The sequence below is a fragment of the Lepidochelys olivacea genome (genome assembly GCF_965140295.1).
Source record: "Lepidochelys olivacea isolate rLepOli2 genome assembly, chromosome: 2".
Taxonomy (NCBI): Eukaryota; Metazoa; Chordata; order Testudines; family Cheloniidae; genus Lepidochelys; species Lepidochelys olivacea.
This window is the reverse complement of record NC_140412.1, coordinates 269,862,873-269,878,728: the sequence shown is the minus strand read 5'-3', so window position 1 is coordinate 269,878,728 and position 15,856 is coordinate 269,862,873. Positions and strand designations below refer to the sequence as shown.

Genomic DNA, 15,856 nt, shown 5'->3' with positions numbered 1-15,856 from the left:
AAACCCCTCCAACGCATTATCAAGGATCTACAACCTATCCTGAAGGACGACCCATCACTCTCACAAATCTTGGGAGACAGGCCAGTCCTTGCTTACAGACAGCTCCCCAACCTGAAGCAAATACTCACCAGCAACTACATACCACACAACAGAACCACTAACCCAGGAACCTATCCTTGCAACAAAGCCCGTTGCCAACTGTGCCCACATATCTATTCAGGGGACACCATCACAGGGCCTAATAACATCAGCCACACTATCAGATGCTTGTTCACCAGCACATCTACCAATGTGATCTATGCCATCATGTGCAAGCAATGCCCCTCTGCCATGTACATTGGTCAAACTGGACAGTCTCTACGTAAAAGAATAAATGGACACAAATTAGATATCAAGAATTATAACATTCATAAACCAATCGGAGAACACTTCAATCTCTCTGGTCACGCGATTACAGACATGAAAGTTGTGATATTACAACAGAAAAACTTCAAAATCAGACTCCAGCGAGAGACTGCTGAATTGGAATTCATTTGCAAATTGGATACAATTAACTTAGGCTTGAATAGAGACTGGGATTGGCTAAGTCATTATGCAAGGTAACCTATTTCCCCTTGTTTTTTCCTACCCCCACCTCCCCCGTTCCTCAGACGTTCTTGTTAAACCCTGGATTTGTGCTGGAAATGGCCCACCTTGATTATCATACACATTGTAAGGAGAGTGATCACTTTAGATACGCTATTACCAGCAGGAGAGTGGGGTGGGGGGAGAGAAAACCTTTTGAAGTGATAAACACCCATTTTTTCATGGTCTGTGTGTATAAAACATCCTCTCTGCATTTTCCACTTTATGCATCCGATGAAGTGAGCTGTAGCTCCCAAAAGCTTATGCTCAAATAAATTGGTTAGTCTCTAAGGTGCCACAAGTACTCCTTTTCTTTTTGCAAATACAGACTAACATGGCTGCTACTCTGAATCCTCTGCCTTGGTGGGTCCTGTGCTTTCTGGAAGATTTGCTCGCCTCAGAGGTCCACGGCAGCCCTCCGTTAGGCCACTTTTGCCAGTGGCTCAAACCTGCTGTTTGCCCAGGTAACCTCATCACTGGCCAGCATGGGGAAAGGGAGGAGAACAAACCCTGCGGTCTCTTGTCCTACCTAGTGGGTCGGGGACAGGCCAAAGACCTTCCCCATCTGATGTGACTCACAGTCGTGGTCAACTCCCCTTGTGTAAAGTAAGGAGTTGGGCGGGGGGTGGAGATGGGGGGAACCCGGGCCTGCTCTCTACTCCGGGTTCCAGCCCAGGGCCCTGGGGATAGCAGGTGTCTACATCTCCTGTACCAGCGGTATGACAGTTCCAACTCCCTGGGCTACTTCCCCATGGCCGCCTCCCAACACCTTCTTATACTCACCACAGGACCTTCCCCCTGATGCCAGAGAGTGTTTGTCCTCCTCAGTCCTCCAGCAGCGCGCCCTCTCACTCTCAGCTCCTTGCGCGCCCCTCACTGATGGATCCTTTTTAATGTAAGGGGGCTGTTGCCCCCTTACTAACACTCAGCGGGGGTGTTTTGGTTGCTAGCTCCCAGTACCAAAAGGGGAAGGGTGGATGGGAAACCAGGACCCTGAGACTGACAGTCCCCAGGGGCAATGGGGAGAGGCCAATGCTCCAGGTCAGCCTGATTGACAGGGCGGGCAGGTTAATCAGGGAGTCAGGAGGCTGACTCTGAAAAGAAATTAGTTCCTACCATGACCCTTAACTGACCATGAGCTCCCCGGGCAATGCTGTAGCTAGGAGGGCTAAGCTGGTCCTTGGATGTATGAGCAAAGGATTATCAAGAAGAAGTGGGGAGGTTGCATTCGTTCTATATACAAAATTAGTGAGACCATTCATGGAGACTGTGTCCCATTACGGTATCCACACTTCAAAAAGGGTGTTGTAAAACTGGAAACCATTCAGAAAAGAGCTACAACCATAATTCAAGGTTTGGAAAGCCTGCCTTACAGGGAACGACTGAGGGGACTCAGTCTATTGAGTTTAGCAAAGGGACGGCTGAGGCAGCTTTATCGTGGTGTGTAAGTGCCTACCTGGGGAGATGATTTCTGATAGTAGATGGATCTTTGATCTAGTAGACAAAGGCAGAATGAGATCCAATGACTGGCAGATGAAGTTAAAGAAGTATGGGCTGGATGGATGCACTACAAGGTGGGTAGAAAGTTGGCTAGATTGTCAGGCTCAATGGGCAGTGATCAATGGCTCAATGTCTAGTTGGCAGACGGTATCTAGCGGAGTGCCCCAAGGGTCGGTCCTGGGGCTGGTTTTGTTCAATATCTTCATAAATGATCTGGAGGATGGTGTGGATTGCACCCTCAGCAAGTTTGCAGATGACACTAAACTGGGAGAAGTGGTAGATACGCTGGAGGGTAGGGATAGGATACAGAGGGCCCTAGACAAATTGGAGGATTGGGCCAAAAGAAATCTGATGAGGTTCAACAAGGATAAGTGCAGAGTCCTGCACTTAGGATGGAAGAATCCAATGCACCACTACGGACTAGGGACCGAATGGCTAGGCAGCAGTTCTGCAGAGAAGGACCTAGGGGTGACAGTGGACGAGAAGCTGGATATGAGTCAACAGTGTGCCCTTGTTGCCAAGAAGGCCAATGGCATTTTGGGGTGTATAAGAAGGGGCATTGCCAGCAGATCGAGGGACGTGATTGCCAGCAGATCGAGGGACGTGATTGTTCCCCTCTATTTGACATTGGTGAGGCCTCATCTGGAGTACTGTGTCCAGTTTTGGGCCCCACACTACAAGAAGGATGTGGATAAATTGGAGAGAGTCCAGCGAAGGGCAACAAAAATGATTAGGGGACTGGAACACATGACTTATGAGGAGAGGCTGAGGGAACTGGGATTGTTTAGTCTACGGAAGAGAAGAATGAGGGGGGATTTGATAGCTGCTTTTAACTACCTGAAAGGTGGATCCAAAGAGGATGGTTCTAGACTATTCTCAGTGATAGCAGATGACAGGACAAGGAGTAATGGTCTCAAGTTGCAGGGGGGGGAGATTTAGGTTGGATATTAGGAAAAGCTTTTTCACTAGGAGGGTGGTGAAACACTAGAATGCGTTACCTAGGGAGGTGGTGGAATCCCCTTCCTTAGAAGTTTTTAAGGTCAGTCTTGACAAAGCCCTGGCTGGGCTGATTTAGTTGGGGATTGGTCCTGCTCTGGGCAGGGGGTTGGACTAGATGACCTCCAGAGGTCCCTTCCAACTCTGATATTCTATGATTCTATGAAGCCAAATGCTTTCCATGATATATGGCTGTCTTAGCCAGTGCCGACTGCCTCTCATTCTCGTGTTTGTGCTCCAGCCTGCCGTCGAGATTTGGCTGCTCAAAGTCAGGGCACTCGAGTTTGGAGAAACATGAGCTCTCTGGCAGGTTAGAGCACACAGCTTGGAATAGCAGGTGGTAGTGGGGGTGCTCTGGGGATAAACACAGAGGTCCACCCTTAAGGTCAGGCATTGGGTGAGGAGAACCTAGAGTACTAAGTGCCAGAAACACTGGAACTGAGAAGTGGGTCAGTGATTTGGAGCTGTTCGGCTAAAGAAGATGGACGATCTTTATAAAAATAATGATTTCCCTGATCTATCCACTGACAGTGGGACTGAGGACTCTATTGGACAGTGGGATTATTTTTTGAATGCTTATGGGATGCTTTCTTCCTCTCTGAAACAGGGGCACATCGCTCAGTGTCTGTAAAACTCTCTGAGAGGCTTTCTGGCAAAGGCAATTGGCTGATTGCTAACCCCTCCTCCTTTCTCCCCACCCCCAGCACATACTCATAGTGAAACTGAACTTTTTTCTCTGACTGAGCTTATTCAACAGACGCCAGAAGAGAACATCCTCTTCCCCAATAAAACAGGAGCAGCCGCAGCTTGGAAGAGCAGTGGAGAAGTTGGCCAGATCTGCAGGAAGACCACACTGTTGTTCCTCAGGCTAAGAAAGCAGCACACAGGTGTGTGTATGTGTATGGGGGAGGGCAAATTTGTTTTAAACTCCTGTGATATGTTTAAAGGAAAAAGGTTTGTGAAAATGCTGGAGTCAAAGGGAGAAAACCCAAGTAACAGGCTGCTATTCCTCTCTACGTTTAACCAGCAGAGAAGATAGCTCGACCATGCCTACAGGCACAGCGATAGGCAGTGAGATGACAGCTTTTCTATATGAGGTTTCCAAATCTTTTCTAGACCAGATTAGATTCTGATGTCTCATAACCTGATTGAAACTACAGTTAATGTGGGGTTGCGTGTGTGTGTAATATCAGACCATATGCTAGTAACCTTCACATAAACACAGGAAACTTCCTGTCCCTCAGAGTCTGCAGGTCTCCAGTGTTCAGGCATGCTTCGGGGTGATTTAAAACCCTCCAGTTGTAAAGTCACAGCAGTTAGAGATGGAAAAGGCCTCGTGGATCATCCACTCTATCTCCCTCTGAATGCAGAGTTGTTCCAGAAAGGACATTTATAGGAATTTTTTCAGTCTAGTTTTAAATGTCCCAAGTGGCAGGGTTCCCATCTCTTCCCTTGAGGAAAATAGTTTGCAGTCTAGTAAAATGCATCTCACGCTCAGGAAATTTTTCTTCAGGTCCAGCCTAAGTTTTCTCTTGGTGTAGCTTTATTCTGTTACTCCTGTTATACTCCCTTGTACCACCATAACTAATGTCTCTCCCTTCTTGGTGTTAAAACACTTAGATATTGCTAGACAGTTATTTTGTGCCCTTAGTTGTGATGCATCTTAGCCATACATGTGTAGCTCTTTTAATCTTCCCCAGTCCGTTCAGCCCTTGGATAATTTTTGCACTTCTGTGAACTCTCTTCATTTTGTCAATAGCTCTTTGGAAAGGTGGTGCCCAGAATTAAATGCAATATTGATGGTGCAGTATCAACAGAGCCATATATTAGGGTTATTATTCCTTGTTCTCTCATGTGATGCCTTTGTATCTGCAGCTCCCAAAAAAACCTGGCCTTGCTCCCCACTGTAGTTCCCCCCACGTTTCTCTCTGTAGCAGTGCTTCCCAAGTTTCTCCTTTCTACTCAGTCAGTAGTTTGGATTATTTTCCAGAGATGCATTTTTTCAAGATGATTCTCATTTCTCATTTTCTGTTAGAATCTCTCTGGATCCCTGTCATAAATATAAAGGGAAGGGTACACACCTTTAAAATCCCTCCTGGCCAGAGGAAAAACCCTTTCACCTGTAAAGGGTTAAGAAGCTAGGATAACCTCGCTGGCACCTGACCAAAATGACCAATGAGGAGACAAGATACTTTCAAAAGCTGGGAAGAGGGAGAACATCAAAGGGGTCTGTGTCTGTCTGGGAGAGGCTTTTGCCGGGGATGGAACAAGAATGGAGTCTTAGAACTTAGTAAGTAATCTAGCTAGATATGCTTTAGATTATGATTTCTTTAAATGGCTGAGAAAAGAATTGTGCTGAATAGAATAACTATTTCTGTCTGTGTGTCTTTTTGTAACTTAAGATTTTGCCTAGAGGAATTCTCTATGTTTTGAATCTAATTACCCTGTAAGGTATTCACCATCCTGATTTTACAGAGGTGATCCTTTTCTTTTTACTGTTTCTTCTATTAAAAGTCTTCTTGTAAGGAAACTGAATGCTTTTTCATTGTTCTAAGATCCAAGGGCTTGGGTCTGTGGTCACCTATGCAAATTGGTGAGGATTTTTACCAAACCTTTCCCAGGAAGTGGGGTGCAAGTGTTGGGAGGATTTTGGGGGAAAGACGTTTCCAAACCATGTTTTCCCAGTAAGCCCAGATAAATGTTTGGTGGTGTCAGTGGAAGTCCAAGGGCAAAGGGTAAAATAGTTTGTATCTTGGGGAAGTTTTAACCTAAGCGGGTAAAAGTAAGCTTAGGAGGTTTTCATACAGGTCCCCACATCTGTATCCTAGAGTTCAGAGTGGGGAAGGAACCTTGACAATCCCTTTGTATTATTTCTCTCCTCACTGCTCTTCACAACTCCTCCAATAATGGGCTGGATGCAGCACAGCAGAAGTTTGGAGGGTTGCACAAAGAGGTGCAGGTAAAAGGCTGTTGAGCAGGATGGGTAGTTTAAGGGAATCCACTCTGGCAGTCACAAGAACGTTGCCTCCTGGCCACCAAGCGACTCTGGGCTACAGGCCGGAGTGAGCCCTAGGAAAATAACAAACACTAAGGGAGCTCAGCGGCGTGGAGGGGGAACACTCCTGCCGAGGACAGGGAGCTGAAGTATGGCCGAGGTTTCAGCAACACAAGCACCTTCTTTATGACACAACAGAGTCTCCTGTTACACAACACTTTAGCTAGGGGATGGTTTGGAGTGAGGAATGACTTGGCCTGGGGGACTGGGTTAAGCCACACACCCAGATAGGGGAATGTTGATATGGAGACAAGGATGGGCATCAAGAACACACACATGCCAGTCATGCCTGCTACAGGTATTTGAGCACTAACTGCAAACTTGAATCTCTGGTCAGCTCTGAGAGCTCCAGTGCACACGCTGACCATCTCAGCCGGGGGGCAGTCAGGGGACAGGGAGTGGGGTGGGGGTTGGATGGGGCAAAGGTTCTAGGGGGGCGGTCAGGGGATGGGGGTTGGGGGGGCGGTTGGATAAGGGGCAGGGAGTCCTGGGGGGAAGTCGGGGGCTGGGCTGTGGATAGGGGTTGGGGCAGTCAGGGGACAGGGAATGGGGTGGGGGTTGGATAGGGTGAAGGTTCTAGGGGAGCAGTCAAGGGATGGGGGCTGGAGCTGGGGAGGGGTGGTTGGATAAGGGGCAGGGAGTCCCGGGGGGCAGTCAGGGGGCAGGGCTGTGGATAGAGGCTGGGGCAATCAGGGGATAGGGAGGGGGGTGGGTTGGGTAGGGGGTGGGGTCTGGGAGGGTCTCCGGAGGGAGTGGTCAGGGGACAGGGAGTAGGGTGGGTTGGATAGGGGCTGGGGTCCCGGGCGGTTAGGGTCAGGGGAGTCTCGGGAGGAGGTGGTCAGGGGACAAGGAGCAGGGGTGGTTTGGAGGTGTCGATGGTTCTGAGGAGGGTAGTCAGGGGGCGGGAAGTGGGTGGGGGTCGGATGGGGGCGGGGCCAGTCTGTTTAGGGAGGCACAGCCTTCCCTACCCGGTCCTCCGTACAATTTTGCAACCCCAACGTGGCCCTGGGGCGAAAAAGTTTGCCCACCCTTGGTGTAAAACACTGGGGTTCAGGCATGTAGGGCACTCTACTTGCCTAAGGAAAGGAGTACTTGTGGCACCTTAGAGACTAACCAATTTATTTGAGCATGAGCTTTCGTGAGCTACAGCTCACTTCATCGTTGCAGCCGATGAAGTGGGCTGTAGCTCACGAAAGCTTATGCTCAAATAAATTGGTTAGTCTCTAAGGTGCCACAAGTCCTCCTTTTCTTTTTGCAAATACAGATTAACACGGCTGCTACTCTGATACTTGCCTAAGGTGCGCCTCACCATCTACACTGCTAGTTACACCCATGCTAGCTGGGCATACAGTCTCTGTATGCTACCCACTGCCACAAGGGTGGACATAGCCTACGGGCTAGGCAGAGTCCTCTATGCTGAGCAGTAGTAAGTCTCAATTCCCCGGCTTGCCATCCCTTTCCTCTCCAGGTAGAAGGAGGAATGGGGTGTGGGGAGAGAGTCATAGAATCATAGAATATCAGGGTTGGAAGGGACCCCAGAAGGTCATCTAGTCCAACCCCCTGCTTGAAGCAGGACCAATTCCCAGTTAAATCATCCCAGCCAGGGCTTTGTCAAGCCTGACCTTAAAAACCTCTAAGGAAGGAGATTCTACCACCTTCCTAGGTAACGCATTCCATTGTTTCACCACCCTCATAGTGAAAAAGTTTTTCCTAATATCCAATCTAAACCTCCCCCACTGCAACTTGAGACCATTACTCCTTGTTCTGTCATCTGCTACCATTGAGAACTGTCTAGAGCCATCCTCTTTGGAACCCCCTTTCAGGTAGTTGAAAGCAGCTATCAAATCCCCCCTCATTCTTCTCTTCTGCAGGCTAAACAATGCCAGTTCCCTCAGCCTCTCCTCATAACTCATGTGTTCTAGACCCCGAATCATTTTTGTTGCCCTTCGCTGGACTCTCTCCAATTTATCCACATCCTTCTTGTAGTGTGGGGCCCAAAACTGGACACAGTACTCCAGATGAGGCCTCACCAATGTCGAATAGAGGGGAACGATCACGTCCCTCGATCTGCTTGCTATGCCCCTACTTATACATCCCAAAATGCCATTGGCCTTCTTGGCAACAAGGGCACACTGCTGACTCATATCCAGCTTCTCGTCCACTGTCACCCCTAGGTCCTTTTCCGCAGAACTGCTGCCTAGCCATTCGGCCCCTAGTCTGTAGCGGTGCATTGGATTCTTCCGTCCTAAGTGCAGGACCCTGCACTTATCCTTATTGAACCTCATCAGATTTCTTTTGGCCCAATCCTCCAATTTGTCTAGGTCCTTCTGTATCCTATCCCTCCCCTCCAGCGTATCTACCACTCCTCCCAGTTTAGTATCATCCGCAAATTTGCTGAGAGTGCAATCCACACCATCCTCCAGATCATTTATGAAGATATTGAACAAAACCGGCGCCAGGACCGACCCCTGGGGCACTCCACTTGACACCGGCTGCCAACTAGACATGGAGCCATTGATCACTACCCGTTGAGCCCGACAATCTAGCCAGCTTTCTACCCACCTTATAGTGCATTCATCCAGCCCATACTACCTTAACTTGCTGACAAGAATACTGTGGGAGACCGTGTCAAAAGCTTTGCTAAAGTCAAGAAACAATACATCCACTGCTTTCCCTTCATCCACAGAACCAGTAATCTCATCATAAAAGGCGATTAGATTAGTCAGGCATGACCTTCCCTTGGTGAATCCATGCTGGCTGTTCCTGATCACTTTCCTCTCATGCAAGTGCTTCAGGATTGATTCTTTGAGGACCTGCTCCATGATTTTTCCAGGGACTGAGGTGAGGCTGACTGGCCTGTAGTTCCCAGGATCCTCCTTCTTCCCTTTTTTAAAGATTGGCACTACATTAGCCTTTTTCCAGTCATCCGGGACTTCCCCGGTTCGCCACGAGTTTTCAAAGATAATGGCCAATGGCTCTGCAATCACAGCTGCCAATTCCTTCAGCACTCTCGGATGCAACTCGTCCGGCCCCATGGACTTGTGCATGTCCAGCTTTTCTAAATAGTCCCTAACCACCTCTATCTCCACAGAGGGCTGGCCATCTCTTCCCCATTTTGTGATGCCCAGCGCAGCAGTCTTGGAGCTGACCTTGTTCGTGAAGACAGAGGCAAAAAAAAGCATTGAGTACATTAGCTTTTTCCACATCCTCTGTCACTAGGTTGCCTCCCTCATTCATTAAGGGGCCCACACTTTCCTTGGCTTTCTTCTTGTTGCCAACATACCTGAAGAAACCCTTCTTGTCAATATAGCCAAGACTGAGGAGTTCAAAAATCACAAGCCGGACCCCCTAAACTTCTGACGTTGGCTTAAATTTCGTGAGACTTTAAAAAGTGAGATATTGTTTTCTTGCCTGTCTCCTTATTTATTTATTTACCATTGTCCGTGTTTGTTTCAGGCTGAACATTGAATTGTAAGCAGTGTTGCCAACTTTTATGATTTGATCATGACTCTCATGGTAATTGGTGTTTTTCCTAAAGCTTCAGCTCATGGAGTCTTGTGAATACATCTGACTCTCAGTTTCTTATTAAGTTTCTAGCCCTCATAGTTGGAGAGAAAAGCTTGCAAATGTGAGGAGATTGTACCCTAAAGGCTCAAAAACCAGAAGGCAACTAAAAATAACCCCAAATTTATTAGTTGTAAAAATCCTGAGATTCTTAAGCCAATCTTGTGGGTTTTCTGTCTTACTCAGGATTTTTGAATGGTTAGGTTTGTGATATCATATAAATTGGCTCCTGCCCTCTGATGGGAGGGCATAAAATGGTGCTGAGCTGAGGCCACCCCTGCCCCCATCATTCCCCTAGACTCAGATGTGTGCAGAGGAGACAGCCCTCCCTCTGGGGTAAGGAGCACTTGGATCTAGGTGGTGCCTCCCCTTCCCTTTGCTAGTCGGTTCGTAGGGTAGTGATCAATGGCTCCATATCTAGTTGGCAGCCAGTATCAAGCGGAGTGCCCCAAGGGTTGGTCCTGGGGCTGTTTTGTTCAATATCTTCATTAATGATCTGGAGGATGGCATGGATTGCACCCTCAGCAAGTTTGCAGAGGACAGTAAACTGGGAGGAGAGGTAGATACGCTGGAGAGTAGGGATAGGATACAGAGGGACCTAGACAAATTAGAGGATTGGGCCAAAAGAAATCTGATGAGGTTCAACAAGGACAAGTGCAGAGTCCTGCACTTAGGAAGGAAGAATCCCATGCACTGCTACAGACTAGGGACCGAATGGCTAGGCAGCAGTTCTGCAGAAAAGGACCTAGGGGTTACAGTGGACAAGAAGCTGGATATTAGTCAACAGTGTGCCCTTGTTGCCAAGAAGGCCAATGGCATTTTGGGCTGTACAAGTAGGAGCATTGCCAGCAGTTCGAGGGATGTGATCATTTCCCTCTATTCGGCATTGGTGAGGCCTCATCTGGAGTACTGTGTCCAGTTTTGGGCCCCACACTACAAGAAGGATGTGGATAAATTGGAGAGAGTCCAGCGAAGGGCAACAAAAATGATGAGGGGACTGGAACACATGACTTATGAGGAGAGGCTGAGGGAACTGGGATTGTTTAGTCTGTAGAAGAGAAGAATGAGGGGGGATTTGATAGCTGCTTTCAACTACCTAAAAGGGGGTTCCAAAGAGGATGGATCTAGACTGTTCTCAGTGGTAGAAGATGACAGGACAAGGAGTAATGGTCTCAAGTTGCAGTGGGGGAGGTTTAGATTGGATGTTAGGAAAAACTTTTTCACTAGGAGGGTGGTGAAGCACTGGAATGGGTTACCTAGGGAGGTGGTAGAATCTCCTTCCTTAGAGGTTTCTAAGGTCAGGCTTGAGAAAGCCCTGGCTGGGATGATTTAGTTGGGGATTGGTCCTGCTTTGAGCAAGGGGTTGGACTAGATGACCTCCTGAGGTCCCTTCCAACCCTGATATTCTATGATTCTATGAATTAAATATGCCTATAAAAATTCAGGTGCTAAATTAGAGGCCAGTATTCAAAATCAGGTCCAGATTTTCTTCACAATTTTTAGTAAAGGGTCTTCAAAATGTGTCATTCACATTTAGCTTCTTTTGCATTTAATTTTCTGCCATAATCCTTTCCAGTTGAAAGACAGAGGGGTGACTTCATATATGACACAAAAGTATTCATAGATGGTTGTTGAAGTTTCTCTTTTATCTGAATATCTGTAGTACGTTCTTCTGTGTGAAGGCTCTTCTAGGTTTTAAATAAAATTGTTTTTCAACAGATATTTCAAGTAAAAATGGAAAGCTGGATACAGAAAGAACAAACCGATGGTAAGGAAATAACAGTTGGGACTCTATCCTGTCCCTTCTTTGCCCTTAATTAATATAAGTATAAATACTTAAAGGTTTATTGTCTGTAGGTGAGCTCCTTCCCATTTGAGATTAATGTTCTGCACTGAGTGTTGATGGAAATATCGTAAATAAGGGTAAGAACCCCCGAGGAACAAGGTCAGAAGTGTAGCAGGGGCTCATGACAAAAGAGGTTTTAAAATGGGTTTTTATAGTTGGCGACTTTTTATAATCATTACTGCCCATGAGTATAAAGGCTGAAGAGCCAAGGACAGTGCATGCAGCCACTCTGAAAGATATTCCCTCCTAACCCAGACTGTCAGTGCACCACATTCCTGACCTGCCAGGAACACTGCTCTTCCAATCCTGTGTCTCCCAAGTGTAGAGATGGCCCAGACTGCTTTGTCTTCTGGGATGTGGACCAGTGTCCACGAGTGACTCTGAGGCCAGTAAACCAATGATCACTAGTTCTGAAGCTAAACCCTCAGAGGTGAGAAGTTAGTGCCCATAGATCCTGATCCAACTCTTAGTGAAGTCAGTGGAAAGATTCCCAATGTGGAGTGACTTGAATGGGAGCTGGATCAGGCCATCAATTACTGTGCCATTCAGTTCTAAAGTGAAAACGTCTTAACCTTTGCACATTCAAATGTCTATAGTTGTATAGGCAGAAATCCTCAAAGCTACCCATCTCTACTTGGTTTTCTTTGTAATGTCATGAATATCTCACACGTGTTCCAACAGCCCCAGGGGATGTCGGCCGCTACACTGGGGAATCAGAACTGAGAATCATCCTTGTAGGTAAAACTGGAGCTGGGAAAAGTGCAACAGGAAACACCATCCTTGGCAAGAAAGTGTTTGAGTCCAAACTCTCACCAAAGTCTGTAACTGCAAACTGCAGTAAGGGGGCAAGAATCTGGAATGAGAGGAATGTGGTGGTGGTTGATACTCCTGGCATTTTTGACACGCATGTACCAGTGGAAGAAACTTGTCGAGAGATCAGTCGCTGTATTGTAGCCTCCTCCCCAGGGCCCCATGCCATCGTTCTAGTGGTGCCACTGAGCCGTTACACTGAGGAGGAAAAAAAAGCAGTCAAACGAATACAAGATATTTTTGGAGCTGAGTCCATGAGGTACATGATCCTGTTATTCACTCGGAAAGATGATTTAGATGGTACCGAATTAGAAGAGTTCATAAAAGACTCTGTTGCCCAAGGCCTTTGTGAGCTGGTAGGAAAATTTGGAAAACGATACTGTGCATTCAACAACAGAACAACCGGAGAAGAACGGGATGCCCAGGTTAATGAGCTGCTGGAGATGGTAGATAAGATGGTGCAGGAGAACGGAGGCACATATCACACGAATGAGATGTATAACTATGCTGAGAAGAAGCTTCAAGAGAAAATAGAGGAGCTGAAAAAAGCCTATGCAGAGCAGCTGGAAAGAGAGACAGAGAAAATAAAACGTGATTATGAGAAGCAAATAAAACAACTCAAGGAAGAATTAAAAATAAGGGATGAAGAACAAAAGCAGTATCCAGATGAAAAGGAGAGGATAATGTGGGAGAAAGACATGGCAGAAAAGGAGATGGTTTTGCAACAACAAAAATTGAGACTTTTAGGAGAAAAAGAGAGAGATTATGCTGCAAAACAAGCAGGAGCCAGGGAAGAAGCTGAAAGTGATATAATATGGAAAATGCTTTTGGATTCTTTTACACTTGCTTTTGCAGTAATTATGCGTTGGTTTAATGATGACTGAGCTACATTTATCTTCTTTATCCTGTTATTCTGAGTCTATAAAAGTCACAAATGAAGTTTCACTGCTTGTTACACGTACGGACCCCAACATTCTGCATTTTAGGACCAAATTCATCCCTGATGTAGCTCCACTGAAGCCAGTAGAGCTACACAAGGAATGAAATGGGCCCTTAATTGCTAAGATACTTTCTCCCTTGTGCTAGTGAATCTATCACATGCTTTGATAATCTGTTCCAAAGGCTAATTGCTATCACCGTTATAATGCATGAATTCAATGTGTGCAATGTAATTACATGACTTAGTATAAACATGAACAATATACATACATGGTAGAAGCAATATATATTGCCATGTACGCATCTGCTATGCACTATGCACTGCTGGGCTCCTGCTCCAGGAACACTTCAGGAAGCTAATAAAGAAATAGTTGACTTGTAGATTCCTTGGTAGATAAACAGAAAATTTGGGAAATAGAAACAGGAGACCCAGTCTGAGAATCATACAGGTGAAGAACAGCCTGGAAAGGAATTACCACAGTTTTTGTACATTAGTTTCTAATCATGAAGGAGAATGAGGAAGAGGAATGGAATGGAATGGAAAGGAAAAGACACTGTGACTTTAGTTATAACCTTTACAAGATTCCAAGAAAGAGAATTTGTGCTGGGAGAAACTATAAACAGGTAAACTGCTATTCCAAGGTGAGCAGATATGTGTTTGCTTAGACCAGAACCTAGTGCAAGTGCAGAGTGGAATAAATATAGACGCCTGCTTACCAGAAAGGGACTTAATCCAAGGGTGTGGTACCCTGCAAAAGTCATTCCTTAGTATGATGGGAGAAAGAGTTTCTTCACTACTCCACAAGACCTGAAGCAGTTTTTTGGCAGCCCATCCAGCATGAGAGGCTCAGAGTGAGGCTATGTCTATATTATGAGCTGGGGTGTGATTCCCAGCTTGCGTAGACGTACTCGCGCTAGCTCTCCTTGAGCTGACACACTAAAAATAGTACTGTAGCCATGTCAGCATGAGCAGCGGCATACGCTAGCCTCCCTGAGTATAAACCCGCCTGAACCCCGCTGGGGTGCACTCAGGGTGGCTAGCCTGTCCCGCTGCTGCTGCCCATGCAGTCGTGACTATTTTGAGCACGCTAGCTGCACGAGAGCTAGCATGAGTCTGCCAGTGCAAACTGGGAATCACACCCCTAGCTCCGCAGGTTAGACATAGCCCAAGACTCCCTCTCCAGTGCTGGGCCCCGGGGGAAGGCAGAGCACAGTGTGAACTCCCCTTACATACATTCCTTTAGACATGAGTGCCTGGGACTCATTGTTTTCCCTCACTATTATTACAGGTGGTGGTTGGTTGACTCCAATTTGCATAATGTATTTATATGGAAATACTTGAGAAGGCTTTGTTAGTTTGTTTTTTAAAGCAGAAAAAATGGAAAGCTGTTACTCTTTTCTGCAGTGAAGTACTCAATAGTATAAAATTGAATCATTTCAATCAGAGTAAATTTAAATTCATTTATAGGTTTTGTTCCCTTTTTTAAAAATTCCTGTGAAAATCGCATTGTAGGTTTCATGTTTTTGTCTCGCCGTATCTCCAGATCAAATTTGCTCACTCTAGGTATTTTTTTCCATTGTTAGTACTGCAAACCCAACCTGGGAACTGAAAGTTAAACCTGATTCTTTCTGATTTATCTTTCACTAGTCAATTAAGGAGTTAGATAACAATTCAGCTGTATTACTTACTATTGCAAAATTGGGCTAGGTAGGAGTGCCAAGGGTTTAGTTAGCTTACTATGTGACATCTGTGTGCATTCTATGCAAGGTTTTGTGGTGAGGTTTGTGAGTAATAGACATCTAGAACTGAAGGTGCAGAAATAATTGCTTTTGATTTTATTTTTATTTTTCATGCTGTTTTTCCTTTGCCAAAGCACGTACCATCCTACAAAGCATGTTTTTGTACTTGTGAAATGTGTTTACTGCCACCTGTTACCGCAAAGTAAAGATGTACATACATTTGGTTGTGTATACAGACTGCTTCTAGTGATACGTTGACACTGGCTGGGATCTAGATGCAAATGGTGATATAGATGGTCCCTGCTGCTTTCATACTTTGCTGATAACAATAAATGTTTTGCTATTATTAAAATCATGTCTGGGTTTGCTGATGTTAAAACTGTCTCCAAAGATTAAGTGCAGGTATTCCCTAGACCTTTCGCATGAAGGGTCTAGGGCATGAAGAGAGGGATGGTGCGAGGAGTCTAACTGCCCCACATCTGCTGTTCAAGGCCCAGGCACAATGGCAGTCCCTTTACATGCGAAGCATAGACACTTCTTTCTAGAGCCACTCAGTCACTACAAAGCAGACAGAGAGAAGGGAGAGCCTAGCCCCGTACACCTCCTCACCAACCCAACTACCTAACTGGGGATACAAGAGATAGCAGGCATTAGCATCGAAAGAGATGGTACAGTGTGTACATTCCCCCTGCACCCAAGACAGTTGGAGGAACAATCCCTCCTAGAGTCCTTCCTGCAGCCAGGTGGCTCAGCATCATTATCCTGGTAAATGTCAAAGTGAC

General features: G+C 46.2%; 1 protein-coding gene across 2 annotated transcripts; it reads left to right on the top strand.

The window, feature by feature from the left end:
* Positions 1 to 3,882: 3,882 nt before the first annotated feature.
* On the top strand, positions 3,883 to 14,741 carry LOC311515925 (GTPase IMAP family member 9-like). Of its 2 annotated transcripts, none has more exons than XM_084619440.1 (3): positions 3,883 to 4,007; positions 11,459 to 11,507; positions 12,267 to 14,741. In XM_084619440.1, the coding sequence occupies exons 2-3, from the start codon at positions 11,474 to 11,476 to the stop codon at positions 13,277 to 13,279; spliced, it is 1,047 nt and encodes a 348-aa protein (XP_084475566.1). In that variant the 5' UTR covers positions 3,883 to 4,007; positions 11,459 to 11,473; the 3' UTR covers positions 13,280 to 14,741. The 2 variants fall into 2 exon arrangements, with proteins under 2 accessions (XP_084475566.1, XP_084475567.1); XM_084619441.1 differs by lacking the exon at positions 3,883 to 4,007 and adding an exon at positions 5,205 to 5,410.
* Positions 14,742 to 15,856: the final 1,115 nt, after the last annotated feature.